General features: G+C 27.0%; 1 protein-coding gene and 1 long non-coding RNA gene across 4 annotated transcripts in view; both read right to left on the bottom strand.

Annotated features, from left to right (window-relative positions):
• Positions 1-4115: 4115 nt before the first annotated feature.
• Positions 4116-5593, bottom strand: LOC113370740. The gene is made up of 3 exons (XR_003366615.1): positions 5530-5593; positions 5222-5337; positions 4116-4534 (listed from the first exon to the last, which is right to left on the bottom strand). It is a non-coding gene; the product is annotated as an uncharacterized LOC113370740 (long non-coding RNA).
• A 3698-nt stretch (positions 5594-9291) lies between these two features.
• Positions 9292-21453, bottom strand: part of LOC113370656 — a 14492-nt gene continuing 2330 nt past the window's right edge. Inside the window, exons 1-4 of one of the 3 annotated variants that reach the window (XM_026611352.1) lie at positions 11079-11199; positions 10858-10960; positions 9742-9918; positions 9296-9617 (exon numbers count right to left, since the gene is read on the bottom strand). In XM_026611352.1, the coding sequence (XP_026467137.1) occupies positions 9445-9617; positions 9742-9910 (342 nt within the window). In that variant the 5' untranslated portion in view covers positions 9911-9918; positions 10858-10960; positions 11079-11199 and the 3' untranslated portion in view covers positions 9296-9444. The other 2 variants (XM_026611351.1, XM_026611353.1) reach the window with 2 other exon arrangements.

Below are 21453 nucleotides of genomic sequence, written 5' to 3'. Positions count from 1 at the left end.
AATTAATACGAAGTTTAAAAACATTCTTGTGATTCTAAAATTTATATGCAGTTCCTTTTAATAACAAATATCGTTCAGCACACCAGGAAATTGAAAATGTTACGAGAATAAACTATTTTTATTGAGACTTTTGGACACGATTTTGGCAGTGCAACGAAATGACAGTATTTGACATTTCTATGACAGTTCTTGCGATTCACGTGTCATTCACTTTAATTATTGTGTTTCTTATGTTGTCCAACCTGGAGCCCATGCCCCACAAGGCAGCATTTGGCGGCAATTTAAAATTTGAACCTACACACTTGAAAATTAGAGCTGTGCATATAAATCTAATTAAAAACTTATATGTAAATCACAAAATTGTACAACTTGCTCTTTTATAAGTTGGTTTTTAAATCATATGGGATTCTTGGATACAATTGTACACTTATAATCATTTAGTTCAACTGAAACATACAGGCATACTTGAAAATGAGTTATTGAAATAAATGTACACATTTTCCAATATAGTTTGTTTAATAATTTGAAAGTTATACATAGGTAGCATTTTTGCATAAGAAAATATAATATAAATATATTTCTAAGATTTTAAATTTTATTCCATTTTAACATTTCACTTACAATTATTGAATACTAGCATTCAACTTTTTCTCCATCGAAATTAAACTAACAAAACTACATAAGTACATTTCTAATTTTTATTGAATTGGTTTTACAGTAAAAACTAATACAATACAGATAATTAGAAGGATATCATTAATGAATTAACTAAATTAAATTAAATTTCCCTTAAGAAGCTTCAGTAAATAATATTCAACATTGAATGCTTCAAAGGCAGCTCTTTATAAATCATTATATCTCATCATGCTCAGGCATTTCATTTTCCTTATTCATTCTTTGTTTGCTACTGCAAGTTGTTGACAATTTTTTTCATATCATTATGAACAAATATAATACTAGTATATTAAATCGAGATGACTAGGAATATTTGCATAGCATTATTATTATTAAAATATGTTTTCTATCAAACAAAGTTGTTTAATTGTAATAATATTATAATAAAGCTATTTTACCTCTGAGAATAATTAATTAACAATTCACAAGTTAACCTAACAATCCATCTGCTATACATAATATTCATGCCCTTAGATATTTATGAAGAAATTATGAAACTGATTACATATTTTTCTATAGCTGATGTCTATTGAAGTTAATCGGTTCATATATAAGTTATTAATTCATGAATTAAAAAATTTGTGTATTGAAATTACATCAAATTTGCTTCAATTGTAATTTTGGTATTTTGGTGAACTCTTACCATGCTTTGCATTAGGTTTAATCTACATATAATTAATTTGATAATTCGAAAAAGCCAGCACCATTAGCCAAACTTCATGTAGCGGCTGCTTTGAAATCTTGCTGATAGAAGTTTTATGTGCTTCCTACAATTGATAGATATTTGAGATGTATTTGATATCTAAAACATCATTACAAAATCTTAAGTTCATTGCTACATTGTATTTCTATTTTATTGTACCCACAAATATTTTCTTACAAATCATCATCACTAATTTAATAAGTATAAGCATTTTTTTCAATACTTTAAATACTCGAAGAAATAAAAACAAATTCTACTGGATATACTTATATAAGTATAAGTAAAAGTATGTACTGTCAACATCATGATAAGCTGCTTGTCCTAAAATTTCAAAGAAGTATATGAATCAAATAAAATAATAAATGTAAAATTTTGATGTACCTATGATTGCTTAGTTCTAAAGGAAATATTGCTCTGCAAAATATATTTTATATAGGTATACATACACATAAATACATGTATACGTACACTGGTACATTTTGTGCTATGTTTTCCTATAGCTATGATAGATCTTCGTCTTGATTTAACTAAATCGGTGATAATATTCAATCAATTATAATACTTACAGAGAATACTTGACATTAAAATTTTTTGTCATTCGCTGTCAAGATAGCTATCTCTCCTAGGATCATCTCTTAATTTAAATACTATGTTTGAATCATTTTGAAATTGAGAATGATTTCAAGATTTTTGCTTCACATGAATACATCTATAATATTTTCAATAAATATATGCTATTTCTTCCTTAAATATTAGAATCCTGTGCAGCACCTGTACAACGTGATCATCTTTGAAGCAGATTTCCCTAAAGAAATAACCATCAATAGAAAATATCCATTTAAACCGCTCTACTCGATTCTATTTTTTCTTATATTGAATATGTTTCTCCTTTTTTTTCTTATAAACTGGCACTATAAATGAAGCGAGAATAGAAATAATTAAAACACACAACTGCAACATAAACTTTAATAATTTAATTTAGCGATGCATTCACATCGACGGTCATACAATAAATGTCCCACATGTTTTAACAGCTGTCAAATTGTATTAGGCGCGCAGAAATGTCATATTCCTAGATAATATTAGAATTGAATGTATTCATATTATTCAAAATGGAGCCAACCAATCAAAAAGCAGGACGAATTTACCAAGAAATCAGGACCGTATTTTAAACAACTTTAAATATTTTAAACAAATATGTAAATTATTTTAAAAAGTCGGAATTATTGTGATAATTGCACTTATTATATTATTACGGATATACGCATTTTTTTAAATTATAACACTACCTAACTAATTACAAAATAAATTTTGTTTTGTATTGTCTAACTAATTACAACAAAATGGCCCAGGTAATCTTTGAACCGTTTATGAAATTTTAAAATCTGTTCAAAGTTTCTGGCCAAAACGCGGACAAAAAATATAGCATTTTTCTGTTAATTATAAAAAAATATTATAATCAGTACTGTAGTTTCTAAGAAAACGTCCACAAAAAATCCGAACACAGCTCACAAACTTTGCAATTGCTAATTATTGGACAGTTTATTTGCAATTATTGGACAGTTTTTATATATTTTTATTTTTTGCAATGTTTACGCAATAATATTAATGCTAAAATAGTATATCCAACGCAAAAACTTATTAAAATATATCAAAATAATAAACTGCATTTTTAATTTAAATCAATATTCAAAATATTTACCCCTAACATTTCAGCTGACGGCCCTGTGCTATATTAGCGCGATGTCAAATTCAAAATTGTGACTGTTCCCCTGGCAGGATAAATCGATTTTGTATGAAAATTAATTTTTGCCGAACATTTTTGTACTGAAATCGATCCATACTACCAGGGTAACAGTCACAAATCCGAAAATGAAATGGCACTAGTATTGCGCAGGGCCGTCTTCTAAAATGATGGTGGTAATTATTATGAATATTAAATATAGTAAAACGAAAAATAGATGTTTTTAAATCAATAAAATGGATGTCACAATCCATGATTGTAATTATATGTTTAAAATTGAGTCAAAATAATATTTGTTTACGGCTATTAATATTGTTTGCCAAAAGCAACCTGAAAAGTTCATTAAAATGCACATATACTTTAAAATAAAAGAATTAAATTAAATTTTTATACATTTATTTATATTATTTTAAAATATTACTAATATAATTAACAACTAATATAACTTCATAATATATAACTTTAAAAGTAATATATAATTTTTATAAACTATATATAATAGTTACAGATAACAATTTCTTATTATTATATCACAGTCGATTGCACTAACTGTGCAATTGTAAAATGACTATCATTCAATATACATGTATTTACATATTAATATCATTACTATAATATACATTCTTTAAAGATGCACTTAACTATTAAACTAGCAATTTGAATACATTTGTTTTCATAAAAATATTTCCCAATCAATAGCTATTATAATATAAATTAATTATAGATCTTTTAGTTAAATACTAAGTCTAACAAGTATAACCAAAATTATCTATACATTTGTTTTTTAATTATCTTAAAAAATTAAGCTTATTTGTTTGATCATATACATTCAAAGTTTAAATATATAAATAATTAAGTTACAAATAGAATGGTATCTATACTTTGCCAGAACATGTGGCACTTTTATTATCTTAACAATATTAAGATATTAATTTAATTGAAAATCATAGGATGTATAAAAAATTGTTTCAAACAGTTCATAAGATTTACAAGAAATACTTCGCTGGCCTTAAATGTCAATATAAAAACACATATAACTAAACCAAGTCTTTAAACATTTTTACTGTCGTCTCACTTCTTCTCGAAGGAACAAAGGATCCTTTGTTTGTTCCAACTCACTTTGTACATCATTATAACATTCATGTTTCATATTTAATATTATTCATCCTTTTTCATAGTTTGTTGCCTCTGCAGGCTGTAGACAGACTATTTCAAATCAACTCTATGAATAGATGTTTGCCTAAATGAACTAGACAGAGAAAAAGGTGGCATTGGGGCCTGTGGAAACTGTGAGAGATGCAGTTAGCGGAAAAGTCTGTGTTGGAGGCTGTCCATTGTAAGATTTACAACTCGAAGATACTCAGAAGTCAGGAAATCTGAATAAGCATGTTGCTCTGGATTCTCAGAATCTCCTATAATGGACAAAATTCAGATGTAATCATAAATAGTAAAATGTAGTATCACTAGCAATAATAATTAAATAATTAGCTATATGTTCATATTAAATTCACACAATGTTGATGGCTATTAATGAAATATTTAGAACTAAAGGTTGTTTTTAGTATTCTAATGATAGAAATTAATATACTTTTCAAAGCACATCAACATCAATAATCATTTCATTAAAACTAACTGTTGTTTTTGTCAGAAAGCAATATTCGATATTCAGTTCTTCAAACTACTATATGAATCTTAATGAAAGAATGACTTTTTCATTAAGATAATGATTGTAATCATTTAATTTATTCATCTACATTCGCCTAAATTGCTTTCTGTACCATTTACAGTTTGTTTTTGTATCCTACGTAACTTTACCAATTCATATATTTGACTTTTTGTTAGATACTTGTGAGTGAAAAGCGCTTTTGTACAATTACTCACAAGTATCTAACAAAAAGTCAAATATATGAATTGGTATAGTTACGTAGGATACAAAAACAAACTGTAAATGTAATATAATTTATTGGTAATTTTATGTGATTAAAACTGAAGTTTAATATACTAGATTGAATTAGTAAATTTATTGGAAAATATAAATCACAGTTGGATATTTCAGTTTTCACTTAAATAAAATAAATCTCGCATGCAACAAAACTTACTCGAAACTGTGATCTTCTATTCATCATCCTTGTTTTTCAGTTTAGAATTTAAATATAAGTCAAATCATATTTGAGTTAAAATGTTTATGTTCCTTGTTTTTTTTATGAGTTATAACCTGCAATAAGAATATACAATTGTAACAAAATAATATCTACAGATAATATAAATTTTCACTAGATAATCTAAATTTTATTATAAACCAAACAAGAGCTTAGTTTAAGAAAAACACATAAAAATAGAAATTAACATAAAAAATATAATATAACTACATGATTTCATTTGAAATATAATTATAATCAATTTGTACTTGCATTTGTACCACTTTGTACTGGATATTTTTGATTTCTTTCTTTTCTTTTATGTAATACAAGATGATTTTTGATAAAACTGCATATTTGTTTATAAATGCACACATGGAATTAAGTACAAATAAAAAATAAAACTACATATTTGTTTATAAATGTACACATCTAACATCTAATAATGTATGATTTGAATTTACTTTTTGTCGAAGAACTGTCAAACGTTTGACAGTTCTGTGGTGGCGCCATCTAACACAGAACCATATGAACCCGGTAGTCACTACGTAGTTCCTCACAAATTATGAACGATTTGACATAGAGGCGCTGCATGCAATCTCCTGAGAAACATAGGAATTTTAGTGGATTCTTATTGGATTTCTTTATATGCAATTATATTTATATGATGTCGCTACGTAGTTCCTCACGAATTGGGAACATTTTTGCATAGAGGCGCTGCATGCAATCGCCTTAGGGACATAGGAATCTTAGTGGATTCCTTTATACGAAATTATATATAATTATGGTCCCGGCTTAAGAGAAATATCAATATATACATTTATATATCGCTTTATACGCTATTAGATATATAATTGTAGTTTCGGCTTAGGAGAAATATCAATATATACATTTATATATCGCTTTATACGCTATTAGATATATAATTGTAGTTTCGGCTTAGGAGAAATATCAATATATACATTTATATATCGATTTATACGCTATTAGATATATAATTATGATCCCGGTTTTGAAGGAATATCAACATATACATTTATATATCGCTTTATACGCTATTAGATATATAATTATGGTCCCGGCTTAGCAGAATTATCAATATATACATGTATATATCGCTTTATACGCTATTAGATATATAATTATAGTTCCGGCTTAGGAGAAATATCAATATATACATTTATATATTGCTTTATACGCTATTAGATATATAATTATGGTTCCGGCTTAGGAGAAATATCAATATATACATTTATATATCGCTGTATACGCTATTAGATATATAATTATAATAACGGTTTTAAAGGAATATCAATATATACATGTATATATCGCTTTATATGCTATTAGATATATAATTATGATCCCGGATTTGAAGGAATATCAATACATACATGTATATATCGCTTTATACGCTACTAGATATATAATTATGGTCCCGGTTTTAAATAAATTATAATATATACACATCTAATAAAGTATAAATCAATATATAAATTTATATACTCAATTTCTATACCATTCTTCACTGGTCGTCGAAGAAATATTGTTTAAAATAAAAATTTGAATGTTATTAAATATTATCAACTGAAAAAAAAACAGTTTATTCACATATAATCATTTCATTAATTTTAATAATACAAACTCAATTTATTAATTCACAATATTTTATTGTTCTTATACGCAAAAATTAGATTACATTTATGTATATAATAACTAGCAAATAAAATATATTACTCTAAAACTAATATATAATTTGTCCTGTATGCAATAAACAACAATTGAGAGATAATTTCTTTTCTTATTATCATATCGCATTCGATTGCACAAACTGTGCAATTGTAATGTCTATTAAATGACTATTAAATACATGTCATATTTTGTACTCAACTTGTAAAACAGAAATTAGAATACATTATTCATTGCTTTGTTTCTTAATAAAATGAATATGGATCTTTAAGCTAAGTACAAAATGAAAACTAACAACTGTAAGTAACAGTATCTAATAGAAATAAATAAGATAGTACATAATTAATATTATACAACATTTTAACTATCTTAGTTGGAATTTTAGAAATAAGTAAGTTACGATTAGAATTCCGTGTACAATTTTATTTGCCAGAACATACTGGCACTCTTATTATATTATCATTAATCAATAATGCATCAATAATCTTGTATTGTATTGAACACCATTAGTTGTATAAAAATTTTAGTTGCAAATGGTTCATAAAAAAATCTATAAAGATTTACAAGAAATATTTGAATTGAATTAATAAAAAGTCAATACAAAGGGTATCATATATAACTAAAACTAGTCTTCAAATAATTACACTGTCGTTTCACTTCTTTTCAAAGGTACAAAGGCAACTTGCTGTATCATCATAATATTCATGCTCAGATATTTCATCTTCCTCATTCACGATGTAGCTGATTGCTTCAAATCAATTTCATCAATAGGTGCTTGTGTAAACAATCAAGGTGTGCATGGAGTCTGTGTGAAACTCTAGAAGGCCCTGTTAGCCCTTCCTAAAGTCTGCATTGAAGGTAGTCCACTATAATGTTCCAAACTCAGAAGATACACAGGTGTCAGGATTGTCTTTTGCAGGCAGAAAATCCGAACAGGCAAGTTGTCCTGGATTCTTGGAACTATCTATAATCGAAAAAAAAGAGTTGTAATAATAAATACTAAATTGTAGCATTAACCATCACCTTGATACATACCTTATTCCAATACTTGATATAAAATTGTATATAATTTCTATGTTATAGATTTAATGTAAAAAATAATTGTGAAATTTAAAATATTAAATATATTTATTTCATAGTAATAATAATAACATTAAAAAGCATTTTCTTAACTATGCCCATGATATTGAATGTTGAACACAAAAGAAAAATCTTACAACTTTATACAAAGTTGATTGAGAAAATTAAGACAAATCAAATTGCATTGTGTTATAAGTTCAATTAAAAAAAATTAATAATAAGATCTCAATTTTATGAAAACATATTACAAAAGAAACAAATTATTACTAATTATCTCTAATATCGTCTCAATCAACAAACACAGTATTTTATTTATGAGTAATATCAAAATGTTTAAACATACAGGCATATCAATAAAGAAACCATTTTTAATTGACCATTCATGACACATATTTTATATTTTTTAAACATTTACTAATATTGATCCGTCTTATTATTGAATTAACTTACTTCTATTTAAATTAGTTTATATTTAAAGTAGCTATTGTTTTTGGTCTTTGAATAATATAAAAAATATATCTTTAAAAAGTACTTTCTTACCAATGAAGGTTTCTATGCAATTTATTCAAAAAGTTTAGCTATACTAGTTCAACTTTAATAGCAAAGTTAAACAATTAAAATAGAACACAATTTGACTACAGGAATGCCATTGTTAATTTCTTTATTTTATTAATAAAAACTAAATGAGATTAAATGTTTATAATTAAGATAATCAATCTTCAAAAGAAATTCTGATATTAAATATGTAGCAGTGTTACATGTTCTGAACAAATTGCATAATAAGGTATTATTCAAAATAAAAATAACAGATTTGTTTCAAAACCATACAGAAACTAAGGATTTACGTATCGTAATATCTATTAATTTATCACATGGATTTTAAATAAACTATAAATCATCAACTATCCATTGAAGGATTTTAATAATAATAAAAAAATATTACCATTAAAGTCAAATAAATAAATAAATATTATAAATTATCAACTTAATCAGTTCATAATAAATTAGGGCCAATACACATTATTTACAATAAATAATATATATATACATATATATTTGTATATATATATATACCCTATTAAGTTTTATATTAAATATAAACAATTTATATGCAAATTAGATGAACTGTATCACTGGATATAAATTTTGCCTTATACATATGAGATTGATTTTTATATAAGCTAACCTAGCTGCATTTGTAATCAAATAAATAAAATAACTTGTCTCATGATAATTGTTAATTTTGTAAAAATATTTCTAATCAGTTCTTTTTCATATAGTTCAATATTGATAATTTTCTATTATTACAGAAATAGTTTTTATAATACACTGAGTAATACAAGTTTGTACATAAATGATAAAACACAGTAGGTCTATTAGGTCATGATTTGTTTAAAGCCAAATTTTAATAAATTTCAATTTTTTGTTAATATATTTCCAGACGTATCTTTCGAATCTGAAGCAGTTTCTTTTAACATTGTTTCGTCTGAAACATTTTGTTGGTTGGATCCTAATGTAGTTGCAGAGTTTGCTGCAATTTGACTAGATGAAGTATTTGTTTCCATAGAGACATTATCTTCACTTGTCTCTAAAATATATATTTCAACAATATACAAATTGAGAGATAAAAATCATTATATATGTTTTGCTCTAATAGAATGAATCCTGCATAAATTGCATTTCTAAAATTATATTACATTTACTCATCTTACCTGATGTACTTTTGGTTGTTAAAGCTTGCAGTCTTTCAGGCATATCAGCAGTAGTTGTTGTTGCATGAATACCTAATATATCAGCCATGGCATTTCTACGACCAGTTCTTCCCGAAGTAAAAAATTCCTCTGCATCTTGTGCTGCTCTCTGATCCATTGCCACAAACATGCTCAGCACTACATAAATATAAATACATATTTTAATAATAAATTTAACTCATTATTAATAAAATCAAATAATAATATCAAATGCATGTGTATAAAAATATATATTGCTTAATTATATACAAGCTTACTAAGCCAACTCTCTTAAGCATAATTTCCATCAGGATAATTATATTTTAAATTTATATGTGATTGGAGAAAGAAAAATTGTATAATGCCTAGTGCTATATTGTAATAAATTTATAATATATAAATAAATATATTTAAGAGTCGTCAATACTTCATTATAATCCAAAAATTTTATAGCAATTTATTGATATAGTATGGATAAAACTTTCTCAAATTATTAATTTTGCTTCTGCTATCGCAAGTGACTATATTTTAGAGCTAACTTATTATTTCAGCTTCAAAAGTAAATTTTATTTAAATTTGAGTCATTTTGTATTTTCTAGCAGAACCATGCACATGTTGAAATTACAGTATAAAAATCTAATGAAACATTATGGTACTAACTGTATTTTTCATTATAATGGTGGGAATTGATAAAGGCAGGCATCATGCAATGCAGTTATAGTAATAATATATTGTGCTAAAAATTGATTGTGCTTTATATTTATATATTAGTATAATAGGATTACCATATCCATTTCTGCCATGCACTGCTGTTATTTATATTTCAGTTTAAGATTATGTTAATAGGTAATTTTCAATGTGAATGATATGCATTCCCATTATTTTCAGTTAAACCGCAAGCTAGTACATTGGATTTAATAGCTAAAATTTGTGATATCGATAAAAATGACTCCTGCCATGCACAACGCCTACCTTTTTTCTTACTAAGACTCGCATGTTTCTTTTTAAAGCAATTAGATTTGGAGGTCTTATTTAAATTCGACATTTATAATATATCTATTTTCAATCCTTTTTAAGATATTATCAATAGACACATACCAGCACAAGGGTATGTGAATTATTCTGGACTGCAAATACAAATTCATAGAATGTTACCTCTTCTGGTGTTTTTTTTTAGGATTTATCCATTTCTAAAAAAGGCCTAAAAGAACAAGAAAGAAGAATAATTAGAAAATTGCATATTGAACTTGATATAAACAAAACATTTTTTTTTGTTTAAAACAAAGTACGTCTTAATTGATTAACTTGCCACATATTACCTTTACACTTATTAAATTTAGAAGTTTAGAATATTAACTTAATAATTAGAGACGAGATCATTAAATATGATTTGACTTAATTCACATTTTCATGGCCAAAATGTTGAATGCGTCAATCGCTACTCCTGTCATTTTGTTGCTACAACACAATGTGATGTGAATTATTTATCGAATACGATATATCGATATCGATATTCGTTTGTTCGAAATCGATTCTACTTAGAGTTTCTAAACACCGGATAACAAAGTGCTGAGAAAGCTGGCTGAAGTTAGCTGCAACACATTACAGATTTGTCAAATCTTTTGCACTGTGCTTTCAACTTTTTTATGTTGGATTCGCTGTTACGATTACTCCATTACTATAATTTTTTTTCGGCGTGCTTATTGTGTAACTCGGTCGTCTCGTATTTTATATTTTTTATTCGCGTTTTCTTTCATTACGTTTTTTTGCTACGTGTACTAATCATTTTGTGCTTTTGTTGATTGTGCGCTATTTTATTTCTTTACATTTTATATTTGTTGTTTTTATTGCGGGATTCAAGAGCTTCTATAGGGAATAAGGTTAGTTTCTTTTCAGCAAGAGACGCGAGTTTTTTCATCTCATTAGCTTTTAGTTTCATTCTATTTTCAGCCCCTATCACTTTTATTGATTAATTTACTTTATTCACTTAGATTCTTAACTTTAGTTTAATTACTTAGATTATTACATTAATTTTACTGCGATGTGAAACATGTATGATATGCTTTCATACATACTCTTGCACTTGCATAGATTATGTGGTAAGATCCATCATTTGCCAACATATTCATGCATGTGTAAGAGTATTTCCAATTGATACTGGATACAGACGTGCGGTTCTGGAAGCAGTGATGCACGAAAAATCTGAACAGTTGAGAGACTTAGAAGAATCACACAATGAAATTGACAAAGAACCAGAAGATCAGATCTCTACTATGTTAAAACTAACTGGCGAAATTGAAAATGCCATAAAAAATGGACAGGTTGTTGATAGTGCACTATGCATAAAAAATTTAACCACAATCCTAAACCAAATGTCCTCATTTAAAGAAAGTAATGGAGTTCGCACAAATAAAAAAATGGAGTGTCAAAGAATGAATGCAAATAACAAGAAGGCTTAAATTGCTATTTAAATTATTTAATTTATTTAAATTTGATTTATTTATTTATTTATTTTAGTTATATTGTGAAGCAATCAATCTATTGCAATATTTATATTGTCCTTTCGACAAATCGAAAGTGATGAGAGTATCAAAAAGAGATGATAAAGACAACAACATTTGTGACTGATGACGCACCAGCATATTTCAATGTTTGGTCTCATGTCATGGGAACACCAGAAAATAAATTGTTATGCATATTTTAATATAAGGGAAGAAGAAGAATGCAGATGGTTGATGACTTACGAGAGAAGAGGAAAATGTATTCTATGTGTATGCATACACGACATAAACAGGTATGTATACATTCATACAGAGGGAACTGGTTTTATTCTCTTAAATATAATAACAATTAGGAAAAGAAACTATGGTGCAAGGCATCGTACCTTAAGGCAAATTGCTGGAACTTTTTGCACCGGAATTAAATATTCGAGGGAAAAAAAATCAGTAATCAATAAATATTGATTTTTGATTATAATAATTGTTTTAAACATTTTCAAATAGGTAATTATAATCCTATGTATTTTATATACATCTTTTTTTTTTTAAGATATGCCCAAATGTTCAGAAACCTTTGAAACGTAAAGATAGGACTGATTAGTTCAATGACAATTAAGTCAAATGAAATTGACTGGTTGGTTGATTTATAAAAATCTATAATAATGTAATAGTTTTTAAATTGTAAATATGATATTTCTTTTCATATTATGGTAATAGGTTTTGAATTGTCAATATGATTTATTTATTGTTACTTTACGATAATAGGTTTTAAATTGTAAATATGATATTTCTTTTCATATTATGGTAATAGGTTTTGAATTGTCAATATGATTTATTTATTGTTACTTTACGGTAATAGGTTTTAAATTGTAAATATGATATTTCTTTTCATATTATGGTAATAGGTTTTGAATTGTCAATATGATTTATTTATTGTTACTTTACGGTAATAGGTTTTAAATTGTAAATATGATATTTCTTTTCATATTATGGTAATAGGTTTTGAATTGTCAATATGATTTATTTATTGTTACTTTACAGTAATAGGTTTTAAATTGTAAATATGATATTAATTGTTACATTACGGTGATACGTTTTGAATTGTCGATATATTTTTTATTTATTATTACATTATGGTAATAGGTTTTTAATTGTAAATATGATTTATTTATTATTACATTTTATAGTGATAGGTTTTAAATTGTGAATATTTGATTTATTTATTATAACATTACTAATAATAAGTTTTGTATCATGAAGAATTGTGTTTGACTGGTATGTGGTTGTGTGTTATACTGGTATGTGGTACAATTTGTTTTCTAATTTTCTTTCACGCCATGCTTTACTCATTAATATTAACATTGTGTAAATAGATTTTAACTTGTAAACTATTTATTGTAAATAACTATATATTTAATTCACATTCAATAAAAATATTACCACAATTATGCTTTATCTTTTTTTTTAAAAAATAGCTTTGTTTCAGTAGCAAAATTATGTGATCTAAAAGTTTTCAGTTATTCAATGTTGCATCCTACAGTTTAAACTACTACTGTTAAAAACTGGAACAGTCCTGGATTTGAATAATGCACTTATTCTGATAATAAAGATTGTGTTCTAAAATTCAATCATTTGTAGTCAACAATATTTGAAGTTTTCAACAATTATATTGCACACTAGTATGGAACAGATATAAGAAATGGTAAAAAAAATTAATTTTGATATTGTATCATACACGTAGTCTTGATATAATAATACGAAAGATTGTAAATGTAGCAGTATTTGGCTTACATAATTATACATTTTTGTGATGAAGCAAATTTATGCACACAAAATAGTTCACGTTTACCAGTGTTCTTCAATTGAAATCTACCATACATAACAAAAATCCAATATTGCAACAAATTTCTGACTGAATGAAAAATTATTACTAAACAACAAAATAAGAAATTGAGGTTAAGTTTCGACAGTTGCGACAAATGTTTTGACATATATGAATGCTCTGCTGTTGGTATGCCTGCTCAGAAGAATTTCTGATTTTTGAATGTTGGTACCGTGATTTATTCGTTTCAGCACTTTGTTAATCCGGTGTTTAGAGCCGTGTCGATTCTACTAATTAATTTCGGTTACAAATTTAAATCAGGAGATTAAGTACTAATTGAATAAACTAGTGGGGCGCATGGCCAGGGCCGGATTTAGAAATTTGGCGCCCTGGGGCACTGACAAAAATGCCGCCCCATCCTTGAAATGTTACTTAAATTGTTTTTATATGTTATTCCTGTACCAAAAATTAAAATAAAAAAAAAAAATATTTGAGTAAATCTACTACAATGGTGTAGTAACTCTACTACAATGGTGTAGTAACTCTACTACAATGGTGTAGTAAATCTACTACAATGGTGTAGTAATTCTACTACAATGGTGTAGTAAATCTACTACAATGAGTATAGTAAATCTACTACAATGAGTGTGGTAAATGTATTTTAATTGGTCCAGTAAAATCTACTACAATAGTGTAGTAATTCTACTACAATGGTGTAGTAAATCTACTACAATGAGTAAATCTACTACAATGAGTATAGTAAATCTACTACAATGAGTGTGGTAAATGTATTTCAATTGGTCGAGTAAATCTACTACAATAGTGTAGTAATTCTACTACAATGGTGTAGTAAATCTACTACAATGAGTATAGTAAATCTACTACAATGAGTGTGGTAAATGTATTTCAATTGGTCGAGTAAATCTACTACAATGGTGTAGTAATTCTACTACAATGGTGTAGTAAATCTACTACAATGAGTATAGTAAATCTACTACAATGAGTGTGGTAAATGTATTTCAATTGGTCGAGTAAATCTACTACAATGGTGTAGTAATTCTACTACAATGGTGTAGTAAATCTACTACAATGAGTATAGTAAATCTACTACAATGAGTGTGGTAAATGTATTTCAATTGGTCGAGTAAATCTACTACAATGGTGTAGTAATTCTACTACAATGGTGTAGTAAATCTACTACAATGAGTATAGTAAATCTACTACAATGAGTGTGGTAAATGTATTTTAATTGGTCCAGTAAAATCTACTACAATAGTGTAGTAATTCTACTACAATGGTGTAGTAAATCTACTACAATGAGTATAGTAAATCTACTACAATGAGTGTGGTAAATGTATTTTAATTGGTCCAGTAAAATCTACTACAATAGTGTAGTAATTCTACTACAATGGTGTAGTAAATCTACTACAATGAGTATAGTAAATCTACTACAATGAGTGTGGTAAATGTATTTCAATTGGTCGAGTAAATCTACTACAATGGTGTAGTAATTCTACTACAATGGTGTAGTAAATCTACTACAATGAGTGTGGTAAATGTATTTCAATTGGTCGAGTAAATCTACTACAATGGTGTAGTAATTCTACTACAATGGTGTAGTAAATCTACTACAATGAGTATAGTAAATCTACTACAATGAGTGTGGTAAATGTATTTCAATTGGTCGAGTAAATCTACTACAATGGTGTAGTAATTCTACTACAATGGTGTAGTAAATCTACTACAATGAGTGTGGTAAATGTATTTCAATTGGTCGAGTAAATCTACTACAATGGTGTAGTAATTCTACTACAATGGTGTAGTAAATCTACTACAATGAGTATAGTAAATCTACTACAATGAGTGTGGTAAATGTATTTTAATTGGTCCAGTAAAATCTACTACAATAGTGTAGTAATTCTACTACAATGGTGTAGTAAATCTACTACAATGAGTATAGTAAATCTACTACAATGAGTGTGGTAAATGTATTTCAATTGGTCGAGTAAATCTACTACAATAGTGTAGTAATTCTACTACATTGGTGTAGTAAATCTACTACAATGAGTATAGTAAATCTACTACAATGAGTGTGGTAAATGTATTTCAATTGGTCGAGTAAATCTACTACAATGGTGTAGTAATTCTACTACAATGGTGTAGTAAATCTACTACAATGAGTATAGTAAATCTACTACAATGAGTGTGGTAAATGTATTTCAATTGGTCGAGTAAATCTACTACAATGGTGTAGTAATTCTACTACAATGGTGTAGTAAATCTACTACAATGAGTATAGTAAATCTACTACAATGAGTGTGGTAAATGTATTTCAATTGGTCGAGTAAATCTACTACAATGGTGTAGTAAATCTACTACATTGAGTATAGTAAATCTGCTACAATGAGTGTGGTAAATGTATTTCAATTGGTCAAGTAAAATCTACTACAATGGTTGATATTTTGAGTTTCTAGTAACACATACGACCCCTTAAATAATGTTTTTGTGTATAAATAAAACTACAAACCAAACTACTTACTACAATTTATTCATAATTAAATATTAAATGATCAGAAACCTTCAAAACGTGAAGAAATGTAAAAATTTTCAATTTCGATTTTTGGACGATTACAATAACTTACCCTACGGGAAGTTAAAAAGAGACAATAATAAACTAAATGAATTCCACTTTAAATATTAATTAAATTAATTTTAACATATCTGTTATATGAAATTAAGCCTGAATACTGATCGACTTCGAAATGTGTTCTGTATTTGCACAACTGTATTAGTTGAATGACATGCTGAATAGCAATTATCTGAGATCCATTTGGGAACATTAATCATAAAATATATTGAGAACAATACTATTATATATAGCATGTGGTATAGTAAATCTTATTTTAGGACACGCATGAATGCCAAATTATTTTACAAATATCTAAATGTTTGCGAAACAAAAAGAAAAACTAGTGGGATGCATGGCATCGTGCCTTTAGGCAAATTGCTGGAACTTCCTGTACCGTAATTAAAAATATTGGTATGGAACCCAAAAAATTTACACAAAATGTGTACACATTATTAAAATCTGTATAAAATATCTGATAATTTGATGTATATGTGTCCAATAAACATTTTTGACCGCCAAATGACATTTTTTTTAATTTATTTTTATGGAGAGTCCATAACCGCTGGACCTGGCTACCCCAAAATTTAATCAGTTCTTCATCTTGTCAATACAAGTAAACTGTTTTTTGAATTATTAAAATCGGACGCTCCGTTCTCTTAAAAACTGATTTACAGTTTTTGACACTATACCTAGGCTATACCTGTCTTATCAATACGAATCGAACGTTTTTTGAATTATTCAAATCGGTTGATCGGTGTTCCCGAAATCGTCGACGATAATTTGCATCCACACACACACATACACAGTGCTGGATTTACAGTAGGGGCAGTCGGGGCTACTGCCCAGGAAGACAAATTTTCGGGGGCGGCAAAATTTGGATAGTGAGAAGAAAATTATATACCATATAATTAACTCATTTTTTTAATAACATTTTTAATTTCAAGAAATATAATTAACAAAACATTATGCAAATGCAATGCAAAAATTTGGCAATTTGGCAAATATAAAGATTCGTAAGTGAGTTGAAAGTTTAAGAAAAATATGTTCTTCAGATCCCGAGCCCTCTTAAGATGACGAATATGTGCACTTCCAAGCTCATAGCGCCGAAAAAAATTAATTATGTGTCTTACGGCAAATTACTGATACTTTGCGTACTGAAAATTACATTTTATAAAAAGCTTTACAATTTTTTGAAAAATGATAAAATTGAATTGAAAATTTTTTTTTTTTATATTTCGAATTTTTTTGAAAATTATTAAGTTTCATCTATTAAACTAACTAAAATTAAATTTTATTTGAATAATTCTATTTCTATTGATAGCGAGACGTGCTGATTAGTTATTGGCCAAGACAGGTCCAACTGTTTCGGAAATACGGGCCAAAATGCCAAAAATAATAATACCGGTTACTATGGCAAATACTTTTTTTGGGACTAATCTCAGCACAAAAAAACAAGCAAATTATTAAACTAACTTTTGAATAAGTTTCAATTTGAATTTGCATTTAAATAATTAAATCATCAGTAACGATTCATTAATTATGTGGTAAAAATATGCAGCAATGGAACGCTGATATTTTTATGGTATCGAACCAACATTTTATGACAAAATATTACAAAATCAATAATATTATTATATTATTATGGATTATAATATTATGTCCAATTATAATATTCCTATTACTAATAGTAACATGTTACAAGTACTAAAAATCAGGTTAGTTCTATATTAGTAAAATAAAAATTCTAAATAAAAAAAAAATGAGGGCAAAAAATACTATTGGACATAATATTATAATCCAGAATAATATGTTAATATTATTATCCAAACCATGCACTTGTTCAAAACGTAATAAAATTTTTTAAAAAAATTATTTATTAAATTATAATTTTGCCTGAAAAAAATTGGAGATTTTCAGATTGAAAAATAAAGATTATTTTAAGAGTTTTATTATATTGAATATTTGGACATTTAACATCAGCGTATTTTACATTTTTTATTACACATTTATATATTAATTAAATATAATTAATAAAATAATTAAATTGATAATTATTATACTTATAGCTAAGATGCAACTATTTTCCACACCACCCAGGAGGTATAGTTGCCAGGCGCGTTTTTTTTATTGTGGTGTCGCCGTACAAATTTAGTACAGCCCTAATCCACTTACAAAATAACTTAAATTAATTAACTAAACCTAATTTAAGTCTAACTTAAATAACCCCAATGTAACATGAAAAATACCCCAAGAAATGATTGAATGTATATGAAGATATTCTTTTTTAAAAAAAAGAAGACGATGCAAGGACCTGGTAGAAAATAAACGTAAAATTGTAATATACTGAGCTAATTTTGTAATTAAGAAAAACAAAAAAAAAAAAAAAAAAAAAAAAAAAAGTATTTACATGATGTACCCCCCTAAGATCCACCATGTAAATACTTTAACTTCATAGGTTCCCAGCCCTATGAAGCTTTTAGTGAAGTGCATTCATAAAATTCATAAATTTGTATGTTGAGTATTGTTATATGAATTAATATTAAATAATTGTGAAAAAACGCAAAATCTGTGCGAACTGGGAGGTCCTTGCCGTCTTCCCCACCCATTTATACAATAAAAAATAGCAAACTACTAATTTTAACTTAATAATATCCTTAAAATCCATGTGTACGCCCTCCAATTTTGTATGCAATTTTCTGGTTGGTTCTAATATTGTATGTATCTTCATCTCGTATGGATCTTTATCTTGATGTTTCACTGTATGAATCTTGATCTTGATGTTTCACTATATGGAATTTGATCTTGATGTTTCACTGTATGGAAATTGATCTTGATGTTTCACTGTATGGATCTTGATCTTGATGTTTCACTGTATGGATCTTGATCTTGATCTATATCAAGATCTTGAATTGTAAATATCAAGCTTGCACTGTATATATCATAATATATCACTGTACACAACACTGTCTGGCACTGTATATGACACGATTTTGCACAAGATATATCTTATTTATAATATGTATATAAATCCGTCCACGAATCAAATATGAAAAATGAATAACGTAAATGGGGCCCCGATGAAATAATATAATAGATTAGAAAATGATCGCAAAAAATTAATATCTTATGATCTATCTTAGCAAGTAAGATAGATATCTTAATATAACAAAATAATATGGAAATGATCGCAAAAAATAATATCTTATGATCTATCTTAGCAAGTAAGATACTTGCTAAGATAGATCATAATATTATCTTATCTTAATATAACGTTCACCTGGTCGTAAAGTGGTCCATCCTATTTAGTGAAGTGATCTATCTTAGTTACTATCTGAATATACAAACGTTCTTCTGGTCGTGTGCGCTCCTGGTTGCAAAGTGGTCCATCCTACTCTTGTACACTGGTCACCACTAACGTCCTGGTAAACATTCTTCCGTTTCAGTCACAGTGGTTCAGGATCTATTCCTCTAGTATCTCTGTCTTCAACCTAAAATTAAATTTTATTTAATTCTACTCAGATTAAAAAGATTTGTACATAGCTCAGAGTTTCGTACCATCTCACGAACATTGCCAAGCTTAACTTCTTATAAATTCAGCATTCCTCCACCAGGAGACTCATTGTGCGACCAGTAAAATTAAAGTTAATTCACGAAATTGTGTTCACTACATTACGGCACGAAAAGTAATCAAATTAACTTAAAAAAAAGTAACTGAATATTATAAATCTATAAAAAAGTTACTTCTTTCCATGGCCCATTCATCAATACAATAAAAAATTAAATTTAATAATAATTATAAAAATAATGGCATAAATAATATTAATTATTGAATTAAGTGCATGGGTTACGGTGCTTCTGGGAAAACAACGCAGGGGTCCATACACTCAGAGATATAAAACCAAAATTAATCTCTAAATTAAATTTAAATGTGAAACCCGACTACTTGGACCTGCCGTGGGGGTAGGCGGCAGGAACGTAGCTCAAACGCGCAATTTTCATCATAATACGTTCGTTCGTTTTTCGAAAATTAAAAAAAAAAGTGTGAACCATGTACTCGAAATAACGCAAAATGGTAAATGAAAAATTACTTCACTAAACACTATATCAAATAAACTAAGTCACATTAATAACAAAAAAAAGTTTAATGCACAATAAGCCTCCGACGTTATTATTCACTGCACATAACACTGTTGGCACTGTATAAAATCTGAAAAGAAACGAACTACATTAAAATTATTAAACCTACATTAAATAATTATAACAAGTCAATTGCAATAATTCTAACATAAGTTCAAATATAAATTTTAATGTTGTAATAGTTTTCTAATTCTAATCATTTTTTTTATATTTTGTACAATTATTATGCATTATTCATATTTTAATGTTTATAAAGACTTAATAAATTTATACATATACTGCATATGTTCTTATTTCTATTTTCATTTAATAATTCAATATTTAAATCAAAATGTTTATTCAAATTATAATAAAATTGAATTGTATGTCATAAAAATCATACCTAAATTCTACAGTTGGAATTATTTTTACATTTATATATTAAATATATACAATGTACATTAATATATATGTACATACATATATCTATATATATATATATGTACTTGCGCTTTGATTTGATTTATTATTATTGAATAATTTATTGAACTATAATTAAAAAAAAATTGAAAACCGTTTTTATTTATATTATTGGATTTACATTATTTTCTATATTTTAATATAATTTT

Source organism: Ctenocephalides felis, unplaced genomic scaffold (genome assembly GCF_003426905.1).
Source record: "Ctenocephalides felis isolate EL2017-DRISC unplaced genomic scaffold, ASM342690v1 CF-g0.4_SCAFFOLD_01492, whole genome shotgun sequence".
NCBI lineage: Eukaryota > Metazoa > Arthropoda > Insecta > Siphonaptera > Pulicidae > Ctenocephalides > Ctenocephalides felis.
Note: the sequence above shows the minus strand (reverse complement) of the source record. Positions and strands in the feature narration are given on the sequence as shown.